Genomic DNA, 24,571 nt, shown 5'->3' on the forward strand with positions numbered 1-24,571 from the left:
GGGAACTCTCGGCCTCAAGGGCCGGTGTGCTGCAGGTTTTAGATATAACCCTAGGTGAGAACACCTCAATCAAATGATTAATTCATTACCAGGCCTCTGGAGGGCTTCAAGACATGTTGAGGAGGTCATTTAGCCATTTAAATCAGCTGTGTTGGATCAAGGACACATCTAAAACCTGCAGAACACCGGCCCTTGAGGCCTGGAGTTCCCCCACCCCTGTCCTAAATGGAGGAGACCCAGGGTATGCCGACGGTATGCCTCGGAAGATTATGTCTTGGCTTCAGTGTCCCAGAAGAGCATCAGCTTAGACCGGTTAGCAAAATAGCAGGAAACTGATGGATGGATAGAAATACTTCTTTTATGTCTATCCATGAACATCAAGAACCCCACAGAACAGACTTTCTCTGATATATAAATAATAAGAGTTACTCAAACTTTATCATGGCCAAAGTTCCAATAATGAGGTCAGTGAATGTATAAACAATCCCTGCAAATCAGGTACGTTCTTATATATATATATATATCAGATATTAAGCCATCATCGTGTTGCCTAGCAACCACCTACCAATGAGCTAAATGGGCTCATTTTTAACATTTATGCACCTGCAACACTCGTTCACTGCTATACCTTCCTTGGATCCAGTGTTCCTCACTTCACCTGTCAGTGGTCGTAATGTTATTCCTGATGCTGGTTCAGCATTTCGAAGTCATTGTCACAGTTAACTGCCAAACGTCCCTGCTTTCAGGAAAACTAACCTCAGCTAACATAAAATATTTAAAGCAACCAAACATAACCTTTGCAGTAACCCCAAAAGTGCCACATCAGGAGGCAAGTGACAACTACAAGTGATCTCCGAAGGCCTAAAAAAGACAAACATAAACCGTACTGTTTTTAGGCCAAGTGAAAGTAGAAAAGAAAAAGGAGGTGACACAGAAAACTGAGGATCTGACTAAAACCTTTGCTTAAAAGACAAATTAATTAAGCGCTTCCTAAAGACAGATTTGTCAACTGAAGTACGCACTTCAAACAGGGAACAGGGAAACAAAGGGGAAGATGACGCCGACATTAGCATAAGGAAACTAAGCACAAATATAACCATATGTTACAATTTACAGTAAGACAGTTTTCATGCAACCGAACTTCAATGTGAGTATTTTTTTTGCCTCTTTATCATTCAACCTAAATCCATCCCTGGCCTTACTCAGTCAAGGGCACAGAGCGGGCTAGCAGGCAGAATACTGGGTCAGTAATTACCTTTTTACAGGTTGTCATCTGGCTTACATACGGCCCGATCTGCTAGATTTATTGTGGTGATTGCAGCCTGATTCAGGTAACTAAGCAGCCAAAACAGTTGGGATTGAGGGCGTCCACTGTTGGAGTGAGGTTTTACAAAAGACTGTACAATAGTCAAGATATGGAAGCAGAATGGGTGAGAGAGTGGGTCCCATGCCTGGGAAGAGGGATGTGGAGTCAGATTGGGATGATCCCCATTCATGGGGATTACAGAAACCCCGACAAATGGGTGCAAAATCTCTGGTATGGAGACAAATGCTTGCCAGCATAGAAAGTAAACCCAAGAATTGCACCTGATAAAAAAAAAAAAAGAGCTGCCATTGGTTCGGTAACATTAGACGATGTGCAAATATCCATCTGTTTTCTTCTGCTTATCCAATTGAGGGTCGTGGGGGGCGGGGCTTATTATAGCTCCCATAGGGTGAGAGGTGGTATGACCTGGACTGGTTGCTTTCCTGTCGCAGAGTCAACAAAGACAGACAGACAATCACTTGCACCCAGATAGACACCTATGAGAATTTAAAATCACCAGTTAACCTAACCCCACTATCTGCATGTCTTTGGATTACGGGAGAAAGCCAGAGTACTCGGAGAGAACCCACCCAAACATGGAGAGAACATGAAAACTTGCACAGACTCCAGACAAACTCCTGGACGAATCCATGGTGGATTCGAACCCAGGATTTTCTTGTTGTGTAGGTCAGACGCCATGCTGCCCAGATTGTAAATAAACAGGAAAAATGAGCTTCCCGTAAAGAATGGCTGAGCTCACAGTTAGGATAAGGAGCTCAGAGATTCAGAGGGATACAGATGAGCTGGTTCAAAAATCTCCTGGACGCTCAACTGGAAGGAGGCCCTGAGAACTGGAAGTGCTGCTGGGCAGAAGGACGACTGGAATATCTGCTTAGTGTGCTGCCACTGTGACTTCACATAAACCAAAGATAATCAATGGATGAATGCATGAATGGATGGCTGATTTGCTGGGTTGAACGTACCCTAGGACTAGATTTTTTAGGCAGTGGTCACAGCCCTAATCTATTTGTGTTTTAGATTATTACTGAGTTTGAGAAGACTGGAGCATCTGGCACAACAGATTAGCACCACCGTGCTTCACATCGCAACAGTCAGGTATACAAACTTAGGTTCTGATGGACAGGTTTGTTAGACAGCTTGCATTCGTCGCCAGAAAGACAGGTAAGAAAATATTGGATGAAACGGTTGTGTTTGTTGTTTTAAATACTTAATGCGCTGTGTCCTCCTGCCCTTCTCTACCTCATGCTCTCTGTTAAATTTAAAATTTTACAATAAAACTCTTACTTTTGCTGTGGTTGTTTCTCTTCTTATACCAAGCATGAACAAAGATGGACACAAATAAAAAAAGACTGTTCCTCTCTCATGACCAGCATCTGTCTTTTGACATCAGGGTGGACATTTTGGTGAGCTGAGATGTGAGTGGTGTCCCTCGGGCGCCTGCAGCTCGATCAGGAGGAAGAGGAATGGTAGGAGCTCCGGGGGAGCAGAGCTAACCTTTGCCTGCAGAAAGCAAGCACCCTGCATCAAAACAACAGCCTGCTGCAGGAGGAGGTAAAAGCTTCTATATTTTCTCTTTGCAGACCTCCTTCTGACTATTATCCATTCTTTTTGCTGTATATGGTTGGGAGCAACTTGAGAAAACCATCAACCTTGAATTACTCCAGTGATGGCGGGTCTTGTCAGGTGACTTTACGCTAAAGAAGAAGGGAACGCCTGCTTACCGAAAGCAAACCAAACTGTGTAAACATCTAAACAAATGTGGTATTTTTAGTTACCTTATCCCCTCCTCACCGTTTCTCCTGCCTGCTGTCAGTCTCCCCCTCTCCTTCTCTCCTTCTCTCACTCAATATTTCACATCCTGTCTAAATCTCTCCTTCTGTCCCTCACGGAGAGTCCAGACAGCTCAGGGAGAGGGGGAGCGCTTCCTCAGCCACATGCCTCCTCTGACCTAAGCAGCTGTCTCTTCTTTACACTCTGCCTTTCTTTTTTCCCACTTCATCTTTCTCTACCCCTTTTCCCTCAGCAGCGCTACATTTCAAAGTTATTTTTGGAGTAAAAACTGTGAGAGATTTGTACCGATCAGTGTGTCTTTGCTGTCGAATGTGAGGCTGAGTGTGGCAGGTGTTGGCAAAAGGAACATTCGTTTATCCCGGACGTTACGAGCTTGAAAACATTGTCTTGTTTTTCTTGATTTACCAGGGGGGGTTGACAAATATCCGTAAGATTACAAGAGATCTATTCAGCTCATTTCCAGCGATATATTTTTATTTTTGGACCCGACAAGCTGTTTTCACTCATATCCTTTTAAGCCAACTGTCTCCTGATTGGCTGCCCCTCACAAACAGAAGAACAGCAGGTGGGGTGGGGCTTCTGAGATCCAATAAACTGTGCAAAGCTAAGTGTTTGTAGCAGTCTGAAGCCCGAGCTTTTGCCTCACATGGACTACTTGCACACACGCAGACCTCAGTGGAAGCTTTGGTCGTGTTTAATTTGAATATGAGCCATAACAGAAGTATGTATATGACAGATAAATAAGCTCAGCAGAGCCAGTTAAATATACAGAACCTGTCCAGTAGTGGATTTTTGTTCAGTTTCCGAAACCAAATATCAGAAAGAGAAAATGATTGCATGCACAATTTACCATGAAAATGCTGCTTAACTCCACTGTCTGCTGAGCTGTGATGCTATTCTGCACCACAAACTATGTGACAGCAGCATTTCTAATCAAATTACCCCACATTCTTTTTCTGCACAATGCTGCTCACTGGAAGCTGTTGTCTTCGCTCTTCTGTCTAAAGCCTGTAATGAAAGTGGAACAAGGGTTCCCTCCTCGTGAAATCAGCTGCAAAATCAACTAAATGAATTAATTTAGTTGATTTTAAGCGATCTGGGGGCTGCAAATGTTCTGCCCGAACAATAATGCCTGCTTGGCCTGACATGAGTGTGATGGGTGTCATGGAGTATAAGTTTAAGTTGTACTTTGCTGTTTATCTCAGCTGATACACTCTTGCAAAAGAGGGTTATTTTTAACATCAAGAGTCGCTGTTTCCTGCTTAAATAAAGGTGAAAATTTTAATTAATCTTAATTAATGTTGCTTTATATTTAACAAAATAAGAAATGAAACTGACCCACACCTGGCTAATAGCAAAAAGCAGATGTGCTTCTCTGTTATTCTTGATTGACCTTCCAAATCCCCCTTAAAATCACAGTCAAATCATAAATCATGTGATCATGTGGTCGTAAGTTAAGTTTTCATAAGCTTATATTTTCTGTCATATGTTTTTTTAAATTACCAGAATATAAGATTATATTGTATTTAGCAGGTTTCAGGTAAATATCTGTTGCACAGGTATACAGTGGCTTGCAAAAGTATTCGGCCACCTTGAACTTTTCCACATTTTGTCACATTACAGCCACAAACATGAATCTATTTTATTGGAATTCCAGGTGAAAGACCAACACAAAGTGGTGCACACGTGAGAAGTGGAACAGAAATCATACATGATTCCAAACATTTTTTTACAAATAAATAACTGCAAAGTGGGGTGTGGGTATTTATTCAGCCCTCTGAGTCAATACTTTGTAGAACCACCTTTTGCTGCAATTCCAGCTGCCAGTCTTTTAGGGTCTGTCTCTACCAGCTTTGCACATCTACAGACTGAAATCTTTGCCCATTCTTCTTTGCAAAACAGCTCCAGCTCAGTCAGATTAGATGGGCAGCGTTTGTGAACAGCAGTTTTCAGATCTTGCCACAGATTCTCGACTGGATTTAGATCTGGACTTTGACTGGGCCATTCTAACACATGGATATGTTTTGTTTTAAACCGTTCCATTGTTGCCCTGGCTTTATGTTTAGGGTCGTTGTCCTGCTGGAAGGTGAACCTCCGCCCCAGTCTCAAGTCTTTTGCAGACTCCAAGAGGTTTTCTTCCAAGATTGCCCTGTATTTGGCTCCATCCATCCTCCCATCAACTCTGACCAGCTTCCCTGTCCCTGCTGAAGAGAAGCCCCCCCAGAGCATGATGCTGCCACCACCATATTTGACAGTGGGGATGGTGTGTTCAGAGTGATGTGCAGTGTTAGTTTTCCGCCACACATAGCATTTTGCATTGAGGACAAAAAGTTCCATTTTGGTCTCATCTGACCAGAGCAGCTTCTTCCACATATTTGCTGTGTCCCCCACATGGCTTGTGGCAAACTGCAAACGGGACTTCTTATGGTTTTCTTTCTTATGGTTTTCTGTTAACAATGGCTTTCTTCTTGCCACTCTTCCATAAAGGCCAACATAGTTGTCCTATGGACAGATTCCCCCACCTGAGCTGTAGATCTTTGCAGAGACCGGCAGCTGGAATTGCAGCAAAAGCTGGTTCTACAAAGTATTGACTCAGGGGGCTGAATAATTACACACACACCCCACTTTGCAGTTATTTATTTGTAAAAAATGTTTGGAATCATGTATGATTTTCATTCCACTTCTCACGTGTACACCACTTTGTGTTGGTCTTTCACCTGGAATTCCAATAAAATAGATTCATGTTTGTAGCTGTAATGTGACAAAATGTGGAAAAGTTCAAGGGGGCTGAATACTTTTGCAAGCCACTGTATCTTGTCAATAACATAAGCTAAGGTCAACTGTTTGCAATCTTGCTATATGTACAGCAGGTATGTTAGTAACTGCGATTCTTGCCATCTTGGCTGACTGCTCGCACTCACACTTGCTAAACTGTATTCCTTCCTTTTTCTCTTCACATTGATGCTGTTGGTTAATCTCCTTCAGTTTATCTGTATTCAATAAGAATAAATGTGCAGACTGCTTTTGTTTCTACTCGTCCTGCTCGGGCGCAGCACCTACATATGTCTGTTTACAGACTAGAAAAAGACAGCTGCATTATTTTCCTTGCAGCTGATCTATTAGCAATGAAAAGTAAAAATAGTGCAGCGCTAAGCACCGAACACAAGGGTCTCAAACTACTGACTGCAAGCAAATTTCTAAGGCTTCCCACAGGCTTTTCTTGGAGCAGGGCTGCAGAGATGGAGCCATTAAAATAAGATTAGTTCACATTAAAAAGAGACGACCGACAATATTTTATGTGTTTGTTCTTGCAAACAAAGTCCAAAACCAGTCAGTATGTCTCAAAGTCAGCTGCTGATTTCTGCCACAACTTTGGACCCAATCTGTCACCAACTGAGAGAAACCTGAAATTCTTTGCATCTGACACATCGAAATGCTAAATAAGAAAGCAAACAACATCAGTGTGTCAGTGACACTGGCGTGGTTAAATTCTCAACATGCAACTCCACCAGATGTGCTGCATCAGAGCTGAAGCACAGCACGGCTGCATTCATTTTAATCACAGTGAAACCATGTGGCCTGTCACTTACAGTGTGCATCACTTGGAAACCTTCCTTAAAACAGCAGTAGGCTGCATTTTTAATAAGAGAGACAGCGTGATGTTGATACAGAGATATGATAAAAGTCTTTAAAAAGTAATATGTACTATATAAATTGCAAAATAATACAAAAAAAAAAAAAAGACAAATGTGTGCACCATAGCGTTTCTTTCCACTGTGTGTTTGAGACAGCAGGATGGTGCATGAGTCAAAATAAACAGCAGCAGATTTAGTGAGTTTTAGTCTGACGACAGCAGCACAGATTATCAGAAAATGTATCATTTAAAGTTTTACTTTAACCTTTATTATGAGCTAACTGTTGTTTCCACAACTGGACAATTCTTTCTGCCTCTGAGTATAAATTCCTCTGAAAATAAAGACTCGATGATGTAACAAAGAGAAGCAAATTCACCAAAAGCTTTTTTCCCCTCCTGTTTGCTATAAGTAACTTTATCCAGGTAGTTAAAACAGCAAACAGTGTCCTGTTGCCAGGAGATAAAAAGAAAGCAAAGACATAAGATGATAGAAACTGAATGAAGAGCGCTCTGGGACCAGCGTCAGTGCCAGAGCAATGGACTGGACTGGAAACCACCTTTGACAGAGATTTCAACTTACTTTGCGATTTGCTTAAAAAAAAAAAAAAAAAAAAAAAAATGCAGACACCTTTACAGCCTACACAAATTAAACATGAATAACTGCAACATGAACCCTTATGCATATAACCCTATATCTAAAATTGCCCAACTCTGGAGGACTAAACATTAAATGTTTTTGCACAGACAGAAGAGGGAGGCTGCACATGCATAGCTCTGCACACAAGGGAGACAAAGACACTCCAGGGACTCGTCACTTCCAGCCTAGAGAAAATAACTTCTGTATTCATATATAATGATTTAGCCTATTTATCTATCTATAAACAATGTAGTTGTTCTTTTAGAGTAATGCAACATGAATGGAACAAAGCCTGTGAGCTGATTCAGGCAGATAACTCGAGCTTTTCCTCGTATTACACACAGAGCAAAGACCAAAGTGTGCCGAACACACCCTCCAACATTTGTCGGTCTCTCTCTCTGACATGTCATCCATAGACCATATAAAAGATGGATGTAGCCACCGTGACGCCATCAGCTGGTTTGTGTAGTCCTGTGTGGAAGCTTCAGGCTTTTCCCTGAAACCGCAGATGATGAGCTACGGTTTCATGCTTACCGCTTGGATAACTCTCCAGCTAATTGGGTTTCTGACACTAATTGTGATCAAAATTTACAAAATAAACTTAATGTTTTATTCAGTATAATCAGAAACGGGCAATTTAGCCCATGAAATCCATCTATAATGATAGACTTTTATAAACCTGCGAATCCTTTTGCAGCCTGAGCAGTCGCCCCCTGCTGGTCATTAGAAATAATGCAGGTTTGAGATACTTTCAGACCTGAAAGCTGCATCTATTTTTCATACTGTCCATCACTCAGAGTAGATATTTACTCATCCTTCTCCATCAGCTATGTGTGCCATATTTGCAGGAAGTGATGAGGTTGGAGATGCCAGATTCTAACTGTATCCTGCTGCCATAATGAATCCTCTGAGTCCGACTGAAATCTAATAAACATGCAGGGAGTATGTGGAAAATAAGAGGGCAAGCGTTAGGGGTTGCTCATCCTTGAAGGGTGTGTAGTTAAAAATAGAAGAGGACAACCTGCTCCAAAGTTACACAGGTTTGAAATTCTTGACAGCTTTTACAAAATCACATGTGTTGCAATTTCAAAACTGCTGTTTTCTCCCCGTGCACCCTGTCCAGACGTGTAGTCGCACATGCAAACAGCAGCATCTGTCCTCAGAAAGGACTTGTTTGTCTTCGCCAGGCTGGCTCAGCCGCCGAGCGCCGGCACTACGGCGCTCCTGTGCAGATTTCAGACACATTTATCCATGAGCCAGACCGACAGCGGGGACATGTGAGAAAGATTTCTTCTCCCTCATTTACAAAAACAAATAAACCATCCATCTTTCCTCCCCGCAATCGATGCTTCCATGCAATCGATAACATCAGTGTACCTAATTACTGTTTGAAGAGCGTGGCTCGCTGCATGATTGAGCTCTACAACATTTTCATTTCAGCAGAATTTGTAAGCCACTGTATCTGCGGGCTGGTAACCTACTTCAGTGCATCATTAGCTCCCACTTCAAGCTTTGCGCCCTGAGCAGTGTTGAGAAGAGAGAGAGACTTAGAGGGAGTGCAAACCTATGTATCTCTGAGCCTCACAATAAAGGAAGAAAGCTTCCTCTGAAGCACAAGCTTGGGCCAGTAGCCAGAGCTTCAAAATCTGCAGGGAGCTACAGTAGCTACAGAGCCGCTATGCTTCCATGCAGGCTAGTATAGAGGGAACATGGAGTTCTCACTGTGGCACTCAGAGCACAAGTCTTAATCATTTCTTTTTGTGTTAATGGGCCAAATACAAACCACTTATCAGTCACGAGCACAAGTAGTCCAAATACTGCAGAACTGCAAAAACAACAACAAAGGCAAAAGATTCAACAGAGATGAGTCTTCTTCTTCTTTCAGCTGTTCCCTTAAGGCGACTCTGCAGCGGATCATCTGTCTCCATCTCACCCTATTCCTAGCATCCTCCTCCGTCACATCAGTCCTCCTTCACTGTTTTCCTCCTTTGTCCAATACATCCACTATAGCTCTCTGCACACATCCAAACCACCTTAGCCTTGCCTCAGCATGAGTTGTGATATATATAATCTCATATACTCGTGTTTAATCTTGTCTCCCCTGATCAAAACGAGTAAATTAATTAGGTGTAAATGTGAACAAATTATACCAATACGAAGGAGCCAAAATATATAGTTCAATTTTTAGGTAAAGCAATGATTTGTTATTTGCTGTTGGTCATTAATGAGACTACAGGCAATAGCTGGTTAGCTTAGCATCAACCCTGTTGGCTTTAACAGAAAGAAACAGGTGTTTTCCAGGAGGATCCCTTCACAGGGAAAATGTTTTGCTCTCCTATTTTAGCCTATTTCACAGCTCAAAACACAAGAAACTCCGGCCTGTTGGTGTGTTTCCTCAAAAATGTTTACTGCAAGTCATTTTGCAACATTTTAGCTCAACTGAAGTCCGATTGATTTGACCGTTCCCAAACATCACCTTCGTTCTTCTTTCTGACCGTTCGTTGGTAAAGCATCTTTTTGATTTGACAACTGTTCTTTTCAGGTTTTATTTCGGTTTTAACAAAAACATTTCTGATATTTCCTTTAAAATATGTATGCATAATTCAGAATGAATTCATCAATCAATGATTAAAAAAATCAGAAATCATCCCTTTAATTACCATGTTCACAGAGGAGACAGGCTATTAAACAAAATGCTGCTCATTTATCCTAAAAAGTTCTGTTTTGGTCTTATCTGTTAAAAAAAGTCTATATATGAACTTTACCTAATTACACACTGGCTGCTGTGTTGTTTTGGAGAGCAGTGGTTTCTCGTTGCAGCCCTGCCATGCGCTCCATAGCTGCTGCTGATGGTGGACTCCCCACTGGACTCGCAAACAAGTACATCAGACTTTTACTGGCCTACAAAAATGTAACTGCTAGGTTCATCTTTAAATATGTAGCACAATTTATTAGTAAATTTAAATGGAGCTATGAACAGCCAACTTTATGATGTTTATTGGTATTTTAAGGGGAAAGCACTTATTATAGGTGTCAGCCAGTTTGCTTCACGGTGAATTGATTGGCGGAAAAAACCATCATTGACCCGAATGAAGCCTGAAGCTGGCCAATCAGTTTGTTCAACAATAAATTGACTTCCATTTACATTGAAGCCTTTCTTTGGAAGCTGCGCCGAGCTCCTTTGTGACCTTCGCGGACTCTGACCTTGCTCTTGTGAAAACCTTTGTTGGTCGACCCTTTCCGTGGAATTCCCTTCAATTGTACAGTCAGTCTAACTGTTGCCTGGTGAACTCTAAACTCTCTTTTTCCTCACCAATCGACTTGACTCACACCATTATTCCCATCCTCAAACAACACCGGATCGTTATCTCACTGATCAGAAACACCTCATTCTACTTTCACTTTAAATTTACTGTTAATCCTGCAGTTTGTCATTTCCCCCCCACAGAGAACGATATCAGTTAATTTAGGGAAAAGTATAATATGTTTTATTTTTATGTTTTATTATTTATGCAAAAGAATAAATATATATGATATATTTAATGTATATGAAATATATATGATATGTTACATATAATATAATAATATTATACAGAATGTCCAAGTTTTTCCTGCAACTACATGTGATAAAAAATTTATTCGTAACACTGCTGACTAAATTGACCGGCCTCTGTGCTCGAGCTGCGAGCACCCTGTCAAGCTGTCACATGCCCGCTGACTGATAGCACAGCGCGGGCAACTCGGCGAGGAAATATCCTCTGGACTACATTTAGATAGTTTATGGGCTCATTACGAATCCCAGAACAAGACCACAATGATTGAGACAAATGAGCACCAGCTCTGCAATAGAAGCGTGTGCTGAAGCTGAATGCATTCATCCACCGTGTCACATGTTGGATCTAATAACGTGTGCGCATCAACATATTACCAGAGATCGTATCGACCAAACATTTAACTCAGCCTTTTACTCTTTTACTCTATCAGATTGCACAGACATACGGCCTGCAAACCAATACGTGAATTACTGCTGCTCTGCTTAAGGCCTCAACCAATCAAAACAATAATAATAATAAAAAAATACAGTAAATGCTAAAAAAAACCCCAACCTAACGATGTGATATTTGCCTGAAGCCTTTTAACATTCAAAAGGATTGGCTCATGTTTCCATTATACTTTTAAATGCTGTAAAAGCACTGAAATCAACCAAAGTAAGCAGCTTATTTAATGCAGGAATAGATATTTATATGTTCATTAAAACCTTGCATTACATTTGTCTGGGAGCTTTACTCGTGCCACTGATAGTCACTGCAGTTTGGGAACACCACCCCCTGATTTTATACCTGGTTAATGCCTTTGTTTCACGTAATCTCCTTCTTTATCTCGCCTCTTTCTGTGTCATTATTACTGTTGAAATGCAATAAAAATAAAATATCTTGACATAAAAAGGCTTTCGGGGAGTTATTGGTGTGCTGGAAAGTGTAAGGGCGGGCAGTGGAGCTGAGGCTTCGCACACTCACTTCAGGAGATTGCTCTATTCTGCTCCTCTATTGTGGTGGTAATGAGGAAACATATCATAGGGTTTAATCAAACGAGAGAAAGCGAGGGAGGGTCGAGAGGAGTAATTGAGAGAGAGAGGGAGAATCTGCGACAGTTACTGGGGAAGGCAGAGCCACAAAACAAGACAAAGAAAGAAAATAGAGGAAGAAATGAGTTAATTGACGATGAAAGAGGGAGTGTAGTCTACCTGAGGGAGAGAGGTGGAAAGAGGTGTCAGGGGGATGCAAAGCCTCACTCATTATTTTCCAGTCCACCAGGCAGCTGATTTCTGTTTCAGCCACAGGGCTAAAGTGGCTCAGTGCCACGTCAGTGTTTCTGCCCCTCGGAGTAAAGCTGCGACATATGGCACCATTTTAAAGAGTCACACTGTACTGCTCTTTATGAAGGCTCTCTTTTTGCTTATATTTCCCAACATATCTAAAATGTGTATGCCACTGCCTAAAAGTAATTAAAGGTACAAAATTCAGCTCTTTGTGCTAAAAAAAGAATATTGATCTCTGTGAGGTGACAGTATTTCTTATTGGAAAGCTGTTTAAATGATGATAAAGAGACACAATGTGACAAATGACAAAATATCTGTGCAAAGGTTGCTTTAAGTTGTAGTTTAAGATCCAACAGCTGTGGTAGCTAGCAGCTAGGTACTTCCATATTCACTGCACAAAGTACTGTGGAATCAGGATGAGATTTGCATATAATATGCACAAAGTATATTAATGACTATAGGATTCATTCTTGCTGAATTTCAGAACTCAGTAACATCTAAAAGTTTTAAACATATTTATGCAATTTGTAATTTATCACCTACATTTTTTGGCACTCTGCATCTTTAGCCGTGTTAGTTTTCTACAGCTGACCATTTTTTGACAAGAAATGGTTAAAGGTCTGGCCCCTGTACATTTTTGCTCACAGCTTTTTCCTTCTTATCCCTGTGAGTTTTCATGGTGCAGATGCCTATAAACTTGTGGTTGGGGTACTTCAGCATGCAGCTAGCCCTACAGAAAAGAAGTGAGAGTAAAATTAGACATGAGATTAAAATTAAGGCAGCGTGGATTACAATGACTTACCAAGTTCTACTTTTGATACCAGCTTTATATTGACTTGAGGTTGAAATTTAGCCACAGTAGCTTGCACAAAATCTGCTTAAATATTCCTGAATTCTATTGGCTAAATCCACAAAGAGCAGCAAATCTCTGGTCACAACCTATACACACAGAATACTATATATACTGCAGCTCACTATACAAATGATTGTGACTTATTTCTAAGTAATTTTTCCTCCGCACTGCACTGCTACATCCCATCTACTGGCTTCCCCACCTGCCAAATTCCACTTTAACCTTCAGATGAGAGGGTGGAGTGATAAGTTATCAGCAAAAGTAAGCAAGCCTGGTTAGAAAGGTGCATCCATAAATTGACCCGGTGCAACACACAGTAACAGATTTTTTGCTATTAAATGCTAAGAAACAAAACTAACAAACAATTTTATGGAAAAACCAGTTAAACCTGAAGATACAGCAAGGAAAGGTGGGCTCAAAAGGAGAAAAAGATGCCAGGAAAATAAAAAACTGTGGAAAAATAGAAACAAGCTCTGACCCTAGAACACCAAATGGAATACAGCACGTGTGCATGCTGAAAATTAAACTGAATGAGGGGTATCTCCAGCTGTGTTCTAATGTATTTACAGCAAATACAAACACGAGCACCAGGCACAAATGGGGAAATGGGAAAATAAGAAAATAAACGGAGGAAATGAGGAACACAGAGATGGTGGTGGGGAGGGAGAGGGAAGGTCATTTTGTACCAGGAAATGATGGTGCGATAACAGAGAAAAAGGGAGGACAGGAAAAAACAAGAAAGGAATGAGAGGCTACCGGGAACAGATACAGTAACTGTTTGTGAGCAAAACCTGAACGAGTTACAGTGTTTATTTAGTAAGAGATGCACTGACTAAAAAAAAATCGGTGGCACCAAAATTAAGACCTCCAATGGTGTTTCTTATTTTACGTGATACACAGTGTACTGTGGTGAATGCTCTTATTAAACATGGCTACATTTTTAATTCATGAGGTCAGCCTATGCACCAGTAGTCCCTGTGAGCCAAAAGCACAGACTTCAGACGGCTCTAATAACTCTGTTTCAGACTGGCTTTTCTAATCTTGGATTTGTATGATGTCATTGAGAGGGGTAACCCCCATAATGGTCATCTACGGCTCACCCACCTGATGTTCAAATAAACAATTTAAGAGCAGTGGCCAACCAGAGGAACGTTTGGTCAGTGGGACGAGGAAAAGGAGCAAAGATGTCCCAGTGTAAGAAAAAGAAGGATTAGTTTGAAGTGTGAATTATGTAAAGCTGCTAGATTCAAAATACTGTGGAGGAAGCTGATTGGCTGAATATTATTGATTATTTTTGAGGACAGAAAGCGATTACACCTCCTCCTGTTGAGCTTTTTGTACATTTTATACATATATTTTATCATCATCATGGGAAGTCGCCAGCAGGCTAGGCCTCTTGCAGCATAACTAAGGGAGGATTCGGGGTCACCTGATCCAGCCCTAACTATAAGCTTTATCAAAAAGGAAAGTTTGAAGCCTAATCCTAAAAGTAGAGATAGTGTCTGTGCTGAATCCAAACTGGGAGCCACAGAAGAGGGGCCTGAAAGCTGAAGGCTCTGCCTCCCATTCTACTGTTAAATACCACAAGTAAGCCTGCGGTCTGAGAGTGAAGTGCTCTAATGGAGTCATATGGTGCTATAGATCATTAAGATAAAATGGGGCCTGATTTTTCAAGACCTTGTATGTGAGGAGCAGGATTATAAATTCACTTCTGGATTTAACAGGGAGCCAATGAAGGGAAGCCAGTATAGGAGAAATCTGCTCTCTCTTTCTAGTCCCTGTCAGGACTTTTCTGCAGCATTTTAACTGAAGGCTTTTCAGGGAGTTTTTAGGACATCCTGATAATAATCAATTACAGTAGTCCAGCCTGGAAGTAATAAATGCACATACTTTTCCAACATCACACTGAGACAGGACCTTTAGAGATATTGTGCAAGTGCAAGAAAGCAGTCCTACATGTTTGTTTAATATGTGGATTTAGGGACATAGAATAACTCCAAGATTCCCCACAGTGTTACCTTAGGCCAAAGTAATGCCATCCAGATAAATATTTGTTTAGACTCCATATTTCTAAGTTTTTAAGGCCGAGTACAATAACCTCAGTTATATCTCAATTTAGAAGCAGGAAATTAGACGTCATCCAGGTTTTAAGTCTTTATAAAGTTATTACTAGTTGATTTATATCATCTGGCTTCACTCTCAGATAAAGTTGGGTGTCATCTGCATAGCAGTGGAAATGTATGCTTTGCCTTCTAATGATACTATTTAAGGGAAGCATGTATAATGTAAAAAGTAAAGTCTCTTGAGGGAATGGGGTTTGGTGCAAAAAGAAATATAAGCTAAAAGAGCAGCTTTGAATTTTAGTTCTAGATTTCATTAACTTCAGCAGATATAAATGCTTGGTCTGATCAAGGCAAACTACTGAATTAGTTTGCAATACACTTTGCAAAGAAGAAGCACGGTGAAATATCTCTTAACCCTAACCTGCATCTTTTTATGGTTACAGAGAATGATAGTTGTTGAGTTGGAATTTGAAATGGTAAAATTATAGGTAACAATGACATAAACCAGAAGAGAACAAATGCAGAGATGACCGGTCAGGAGAGGGGAGGCAAGAAAACAGAGCAGAACAGGATGGAGGTGAAAGCGAGCAGATAAAGGTGGCAGTGAGACTCAGTCTAGAGGCAGAGATTAAACTGCACGGGAGCTAAACGGAGCTGAGATAAGGAGCAGGGCAGTGAGCGGGCAGGCAGAACATTTAGAGAGTCAGAGGATGGGAGGCAGAGGCTTCAGGGTAAAAAAAAAGTCTCATTGAGAGAGAAAGAGAATAAAAGAAGCTGTGGAAAGTGGAATGCATGATTAAAAAGACAGTTCCTGGATTTCCACAAGCATAAATAAAAGAGATAATGCATGACTGGTTTTGTTGCAGTCACAAGCCCTCAGCGTGGATACTATCTGCCCTTAATAACAGGCTCGGCTTTTCATTTCAGGGTTCCCGCCAGTTCAGCAGAAGGACTTGCTCCCTCATACATTATTAATACTGCAATGCAACTTGTTGACTCGCACTAAGGGGCCCCGTGGCATGCTGATGGACCGCTCTGCAGACAAAACTATATCAACAGCATCATCATTATGAGCACCATTGGACAAGCAACCAGCTCTGATTGGATTATTTCCCCCTGTCATGTGGCCTGCAGGCCTCTGTCTGACAGGCCGAGCTCAACTTGGTTAAGCTAACAGGCTAATCTAATGCTGCTGTAGTCACACACACACACAGATGCCTCGAGGTCGGCTGTGTGTCACTCTCTTCGTCTCCAGACCACGAAACAATTAGTTGTCAAGCCCCAAGGTTCCAAGCCGGAGCATACCGGGAAGTGGCGGGCCTGGGGTTGCCTTCTGATTGGATGCCCCTGGAGATGAGGTGAATGCCAGCTGGCAACAAGCGCGAGCCAGACAGCCAGGCTCAGTCGCGCAGTATTTGAGGGACAATACAGCGCTGGCAGAGGCAGCCCGCTCACTTTCATGTGGGATGTGTGTTTGCGTATGACAGCATGTGCGTTTGTGCTATTTCAGACTGGCTTACTTTGAGCAGTTCTTTGGGAAAATCCTGGCCATCGTTCAGTCCTTCCAGGTTGCCAATGAATTGTGTGCATGACATCCTCTTGCCAATGTTCTGGAAAAAACAATAGACATTTAATATTTATTATTTCATGCTAACACACATTCCTTACCTCTTTATTTCACACAAAGTGCCTTCAACTTAATTAATGTCAATTTTTATTGTAAGTGTCCCTCTGACTATGAAAAGTTATGGAGAAGCTGTCAATGCAAAAAGCATTAAATCACTGGTCAGGTGTCAAAATTATTAACGCTGCTGAGTTAGTGTTTGATGAGATAGCTTCTCATTTAAATGGTTACTTTTTAGATACTTTTCAGGCAAAGTCTCTCTGACAGTTCAGTGAATAGACCGTATTTATAGTCGTGGCCAGAGTCTTACATCCGCTCATTCTCGGGTTTAAATAATTTCTTTTGTTTCTTTCGCTCAGGGTGAAATGGTTGTACATTATACATGTTTAATGAGTTTAAAAAAAACAAGATGCACAAGTATAAACTTATTTTGTAATTTCTCTAACCCATACAGGCTCAAATATATACATACATCCCCACTAATATTTAGTTAGATGTCCCCTAATTTTTTGGCCACATGCTCGTGGTAGCCACCAATGAGCCTCAGGCATAATACTGGCTGGATATGTGTCCACTCTTCTTGGCAGACATGGTAGAGTTTGTTTAATTTGGTTGGTTGGTCAGGGTGTCACACAAAACTAGCTTTTAATCATAATCCACAGGTTTTCACTACGTTCAAGGTCCACAATCTTTGTCTTGTCTGATGATAAAGCTTTTCTCCAGAAGGCATCTGGCTTGTCCATGTGGGAAGATGTAAATTCCAGTCACTTGAAGGTGTTGAAGTTTTACATCACTTCACAGTCCATGGGGATGTAAAACTGGCTTTACTGTGGACAGTGATTAAGCCTTGGTGGTTACTGAACTCAGCAAAGTGGTGACGCGTCCTAATAACCTGTACTTAGAAACAATAATGTGAATTGATGCTCTTGGAATCTGCAGACATTTGGGAACATCTCCCAGAGACCTTCCCAACTCTGTGGTTCTCCTTATTAGTTCTCTGGACTTTCCCATTCTTTTGAGTGTTGGTCGATCCAGTGAGTGCTCTCAAACAAATCCTTTTTATTCCAGTAAAAAGAAACTACCAGTTGTAGTCAATCATGATCACTAATGAGAAGTTAACAGGCCTTGGGCTTGCCAGGTTAAAAGACATTTATAGAACCGTCATCATCATTTATTCAAAGATTTAAGTGAGTGTGTACTTCTGACTCTATGTTGATTTGGAAAAATCCAAAATAAATTAAAACTTGTGCACCCGACCTGCCAATCAAAACCAAATCCAATTATAATCACTATTAGAGGGTATTTATAGAAAAGAACCGCCAATATTAACAGGTAGAGTCGCAAAAGAGTTAACAGTTAAATTTGTTAAAATATGTAGAGACTTTCCTGATGTGCTCTTCCATGGAAGAGCCGCTCCCCGATCCTGTCACCTCGCAGCCACTTTAATTAATCATTCATCCACTGAGCTGCACTATCACACAGAAGAGCCACCAATGGCCCAGATTTCCAAAGGAAGGCTCTGATTATAAAAGCAGCAGATTAATGATGGAGAAAGGAGCTCAGCAGGCAGACCTGCAGACCCAGATGAGATGGTGATCAAACCGAGTCTTATACTAAAAAAAAACAAACTCCGCACAGCTAATCCAAAGGGCCTCTGAGGAGAACGCAGCTCTTAAACAGCTCTCTTTCTTTGTTTATCATGTGAGCACCTACACACTTGCTGCACACTTCCAGCTTCACTGAAACACACTCGAGCATTATACCTACCTGACCATGCAGATCAGTGTTAAGCAGCATCAGGGCACAGGTGAGAGTGTGAACTGCATCTAAAACGTGGAAACACTGCGTTAGCTTTCTCTGCAAAATGACTCATCTGCGATTATGAAACTAGTTTTACTGGGAACTTGCATAAATACAAGTGCATCCTTCTAATGTGGTTTTAAGGCGAACAATACTGCTTTCATATATGCTGTTAATTTTTACTAGCCTGCCACTGCAGTCATTACACAAAACAAACACCACAGGTACTACAGTTAGTCCTGTTTATGTAGTAATCATTAACTGAATAAATGCATATTAATTTACCAGCTGCTGTGAGAAATGAAATGATCTTACTTGGTTATTACACCTGCTAAATTACCTTAAAAGGACCCATTATGCTATTGATCTACTGATTTCTTCTCATTTATTTATGCTGCGACTATTTAAATCTATAGGAAGCAAAAACAAACAACAACCCATAGACACATATATACATAAATAAATTTATACCAGCATTCACCTTCTGATGGTATCACTTTTGGGTTGCAGTCCAAGTAACGCCTGGAAAAGTGTGACAGCACCCTCTCCCTCTCCTGCGTCTCCCCCATCAGCGCAAACTGCCTGAGGAAAGTCCTGCAGCACAAACACAAAGTCAGCAGATGGTTGCTAAACACCAAAATGGTTACAGATGACCCGTTTTAAACTGTTTTACCATTAAAGTGCAGTAAAATAACAGATGTAGTGTTACATTACTATTAAATTTATTAGACTCTTTTTTTTTTTTTTTTTTTTAAACACGATAGTTGTACTTCTAGCTTTAGTGTTTCCATGAAAAAAACAACATTGCAGGGAAAAACAAAGTCATTTAAAGCTTCATCATTGTTTTCAGCAACTGAAGGTACTAATTCAAGCATGAAGTAAAATAAGATTAAATATAATTGGATTTTTTATATTTTAAGTATTTTCTTTTAAACCGTAGTCATCTCATGTATTTTTGGAGTCTAATTTTAGACTTTTGTTGTCCTTTATTAGAAGTGTTGAAATTAAATAATCAAATTCTTTTTTCTTTTGTTTTTAAATCGGACGCTTTATGTTCCTGAAATTCATCATTTTCATGTTCCACCACATCACCAAAATATATTAACACATGAAAATGCTGGAATGACTGAGTCACATGCTTCTGAAGTAGATTTTGTCCTTTTGAACATTTTAATTCATTTTCTCTGATTGAAAATGATTGGTGAGTTTATTTTCTCTTACTTCATGTTTCTGAATGTTTATTACGTACTTCCTGTTTTAATTTGATAGTGTGTGTCTGCTGTGCCTTTACTGTAGTTTTACTTCCTGTTTGTCATTTGATGACCTTCGCCTGTGCCACAGTTTTTCCCAGCTGTGTTCACTTACCAGATTACCCTGTGTGTGTGTGTGTGTGTGTGTGTGTGTGTATCATAGAGTTGTCTTCATTTAGTTGTAATGTCTGTTAACCTGTGCTGGTATCGTGTCTGTTGGATTTGGTTCAAGTTTTGCCTGCAGACTCTTCAGTGAACTTTGGATAATCTGTAATCAAAGGCTTTTTCTTACGCAGCCTGTCTTTGTGTTTGTATCCTGAAAGCCAAACATACAATGACGCCACACTCTCACTCAAGAAACAGAAAAATGTTCTTTAATTACATTTTTGAAATCTTAGTGTAAAATCCTCTTACATTTACTTAAATACAAAGTACAAAGTCATGTGACAATTTAAAAACTGACTTAAAATAATCCTAATGTCTTTTTTAAGTTTAAAAAATACCATACATACTTTCATATGTTCATAATATTTCCAAGAGATTTAACACCAGGATGTTCTTGCTTTTAATGTTTCAATTAAGATATTAGTCCCTGAGCCTGGAAATGATGTTTTATTGCAGGTCTGACATATTTAATATGCTTTTGTTTGTCTTGAATCAAACATTGCCTTAATATTTCAGGCAATCCAGATAGGTTAAATGAATGAGTCATTTCTGGCACATAAATTGTTATTATTGTGCCGTGTTGGGAGCAGCTAGTTATCTCCCATCATGCCTTGGGGATATGTGTGGCTGTTTAAGATGTTTATTGTTTATGGTTACATGACTCTAACTGTTCTTGTTGATGCTGCAGAATAAATTCAGCGACAGTTATTGTTGATGGAAAGAATGTAGTACCATGAGTGAGCTCAGGCGACCCTCTGAAGCACAGTGTAGTATAGCTTCAGTAAGTTCAATAAAGAGCTCCCCCTATCTGTTTGGAGTAGAACAACAGGCTCAATCTCTGTGTGGCTTCTCTGTTGTTAAGACTTCTCAGTTTGCCACATTTCTTATGCCAATTATTATTATGCAGATTAATTAAAGCAACACTATGTAAAACATTGAACTTCCTTAAAACAGGGGTGTTGAAAGATTAGAAGCTTAAATGTTAAAGTCCCAGCTTTTGTATATGTAATGTACAAGGAGTTTGTACAGAGAGTAATCTGTTTGACTTTTTTCTTGAATGGAACATTTTTACACAGTAAAAATGTTACACTGATTTTAAATCCTGTAGATTATTACTTTTTCTTGAGCAAAGTTCATAAAGAAACAAAAACAACAAAAAACCTCACAGTATTGGTTGTTTTTCAGTTTATGCCCAGAATGAATAAATCTAATAAATAAAGATAACAAACATAAACCTCTTTAACAGCGTGCATGTTTATGCTGTCAATAGTCTTTCACTGCAATTTCACAGCTGGCCTCTAGAGAGCAGTGTTTACCAGAGGAGGGCAACCACAAAAGAAAACAAAGACATCAAATGTGCGTTTTTCTCTCTAACTGGGATCAGCATCACAGAGAGAGAAGAGGTTTACACCAATAATCAAATGCTTTGTTGATTTTAGGGGAACTCTTGGCCATTTTTCAGTAATCTAACATCAGGCGTCTCTGTCAAAGTAAAAACTGGTTTAACTGTGATTTCTTACCGCAGCGCCTGGTCCAGAGTGAGGCCTGTGAAATTGAAGAAACTCAAATACTCTTCTGCAACCATGCGACTGAAGTCATTGCTGCAAATAAGCAAACAGAGACACAGTAGAATTATACGCAGGTTTATTAGGAGAGAAAATAACCGCGGGAAGATGCAAAGAAACTACAGCGATCATTAAAACTCAGAGTGTCAGTCAAACACTCGGATGGCAGCTTTCTCAGCTCGGTGAATGGGCTCAGTTTGGGCTGTCAGTCAGTCGGCGTGCACTGGCACAGTCAGATTGAGATGCAGACCGGAGGCCAGAAACACAGAGAAGAAAAAGGGAGGAGATTCCCAGGGTGCAGCTGTCAGAAGACGAGAAAACCCTTTAATCCCAAATTCTTTCTCATCAGCACGAGCAAAGCAGCTGACAGACTGACGGGCTGATCGAGCAGCGGAGGAATGCAGATCTGCTGTAACACGGCGCTTTTTAAAGGGGAGCAGAGTAATAAATGTGCAGGAAACTGAATTTACATGGGTCACAGTTTAATGGCTTTCATTAAATAAAAATAAGATGCTGCAGGAAGGAGATTTTTACATTCATCTTACAGTATGATGACACGCAGTAACCTCTTATTGTTATTTTTGATTTTTTAGTGGCAGTAGTAATACTGTAGAAGTTGATTTTGTTGAATTATTATTAATAATTCATGATGCATATGAATATAACATAAATGCTTGGTGCATTGCATTGAACTATCTTAATTAAACTACAATGGATTAGTTTGATTGCCTTGCAGCCCAACCTTGGCCTCCAATCATGTTTGACCAGGGTATGTATGCCTTCTTCCATCTCAGGATCACTAAAATTAGACACATCCTGTCTTAGAATGATGCTGAAAAACTAGTTTATGCACTTATTACTTCTTGGCTGGACTACTGTAATTAAACATCATCATCATTATTATTAGTTTGTACTAAGAGCTCCATAAGAAGCCTTTTAGTTGATCCAAAGTGCTGCAGGTGAAGGCTGATAGAGCCTTGTGGCTGAATGCAGCAGCTTACTTCTTGCTGAGGTGACGCGCTACATCCGACTTCCTGAAGCCGTCCAAGTTGAAGAGACGTTTGGCCAGGCGTTTGGCCGCTGCCACATCGGCACGATGGCTGCCGTTGGTCAGGGTGTCACTGCTGCCCAGGCCCAGCCTGTCGCTGAGGTCCTGGTCCAGCTCGGAGTCGGTCGCTAGACGGGCCTTCTCCCTGCTAAGGGGTAAGATGGGAAGGTGGTGGTGTAAGACAAAGTGGAAAGAGTTATTAAAATCAGGTGCTGAGAAGGAAATAAAGAACATTATGGTTAACAGAAATGGTGAATAATTCAAAGGGACAGTGCAAAAAAGGATAAAAGGGGGAACAAAGAATGACGCTGATATAATAAACCCCATAAATCCAGTTTATCAATAATTTAATGATATTAATGTTTCCTGTGTAAGTAAAGAAAACGAGACCAGATAAAAGAGAGATGAAAACAGCGAGCCTGATCGGGGAAAAGCAGCAAAAAAAATGTAAAAATGTGAAATAAAATAAGAGTAAAGACACGTGATGAATCCTGAATGTGCTGGAAACAACCGAATAAACAAGCTGAGCATCACATACATCAGAACATATGCAGATCTTTAATTTTATATTCAAACACAGCATGCCGTATGATTATGTAGTTTATTAACTGCATTCAGAATCTCCTCTTTTGCCAGCTTTCCCACTTTTGTTATCACATCCTAATTAAGCCCCTTCAAAGCATTAGCCAGTTCAGAAGTGTGAAACTTATTACATCTGAATTATTCCTGTGATAATAATTTAAGCATGTTATGTCACACTGAGCTAAAAGAGAACTACTTTTCCATCCTCTGCTTAAAGATGAATGAGGTCTCTGAGTTCACTTGCCGAAAACTCAACATGACTTTGGCTTTTTTGTTTTTTGTCTGTGCCATCTAGAGCTGCGTGGCCATTCTGGTCACGCCAGAGAAAACAAAGACAGTCCAGCAGCCCAGAGATGTAATCCAAAAAGAAAGAAAGAAAGAACGAAAACACTTCCTGAATAAGGCGAGCTCTCACTTGGATCTCTCGGCATGAGGAGCCAGCCAAGAAAACCCACAGGCTTCGCTTCGCTCATTCACACATTCTCATACTGTACATGAGTCAGGCAAATCACACCAGAGCAAACAGGGATTAAAAACAGAAAGCCACAAGGGTTCAAAGGTAAACTGTGGTTTCACAAAGCACACAGAGGATCAGCCGGTAAAATGTTTACTGAGACTGAGTCTGAGGTCCTTGTGTTAGCATGCTAATTTGCAGTAAACACAGTGCAGTTTGGCAGATGGGCGCCTTTATTTTGAAAATATTTTTATTTTGAGTTTTAAAAAAACAAGATAATGGAGAAGTGTGCATTTTTACTAGATTGTGATCCAAGATGAAAGTGGAAGGATGACTACAAGTGGGAGGAGTGAATGCCTTATTATTTCATTACTTTTAAAATAGAAAGAATTTCCCAAATCTGGAATAAAGTGTGTCTTTTATTATTATTTATCATTACCTCTATTTTAACAGGAAGTCCAACTGAGATCTCTTTTACATTAAAGACCTAACCAAGATAGGAGCCATAAAAGCTGAAACGTCTAAAAAATGCTACAAATACAACATAAAATATTTAAATTATTTCATGTTCAAAGTGCAACCGCTCAGAGGAGCGTAGCTGGTAACTGTTGGTACTGGAAAGAGAATAAATGGGTTTATAGAGGAAAATATACCATTTGTGTTTTCTTTGAGCGGTCAGTGATGACCAGTCCACCAGATCTCTTGTTGTTTTGTAAATTCTACAGCAATGGAGTCAATAGATGTTGAGAAAATGAACAGAATCAGCCCATCGCCGTAGAAAAATGTGAAGTAGTGGCTGAAAAGTAACCCCATCTGTGGTCATAACTCAAACTTGGATCTCTGATGTGCTCTGCTCCGACCTCTAAATGTGGACAAGAATCAGTGCATATGAGGGCAGACAGGGACGGGGGTCATAAAAATCACAAGAATGATCAATAGATTTGTGACACTGTGTTGGA

The 24,571-nt window shown here is 40.4% G+C and overlaps 1 protein-coding gene across 2 annotated transcripts in view; it reads right to left on the reverse strand.

Annotated features, from left to right (window-relative positions):
- The window catches only part of LOC308390896 (uncharacterized protein), a 103,387-nt gene that overhangs the window by 32,864 nt on the left and 45,952 nt on the right, over window positions 1-24,571 (reverse strand). For both annotated transcript variants that reach the window (XM_080873238.1, XM_080873237.1), the window contains exons 6-10: window positions 22,530-22,724; window positions 21,484-21,564; window positions 19,030-19,142; window positions 18,516-18,574; window positions 16,645-16,734 (exon numbers count right to left, since the gene is read on the reverse strand). In XM_080873238.1, the coding sequence (XP_080729364.1) occupies window positions 16,645-16,734; window positions 18,516-18,574; window positions 19,030-19,142; window positions 21,484-21,564; window positions 22,530-22,724 (538 nt within the window). The remainder of the gene's footprint in view (window positions 1-16,644; window positions 16,735-18,515; window positions 18,575-19,029; window positions 19,143-21,483; window positions 21,565-22,529; window positions 22,725-24,571) is intronic.

The sequence above is a fragment of the Rhamphochromis sp. 'chilingali' genome (assembly GCF_963969265.1).
Source record: "Rhamphochromis sp. 'chilingali' genome assembly, chromosome: 22".
In the NCBI taxonomy this organism is placed as follows: domain Eukaryota; kingdom Metazoa; phylum Chordata; class Actinopteri; order Cichliformes; family Cichlidae; genus Rhamphochromis; species Rhamphochromis sp. 'chilingali'.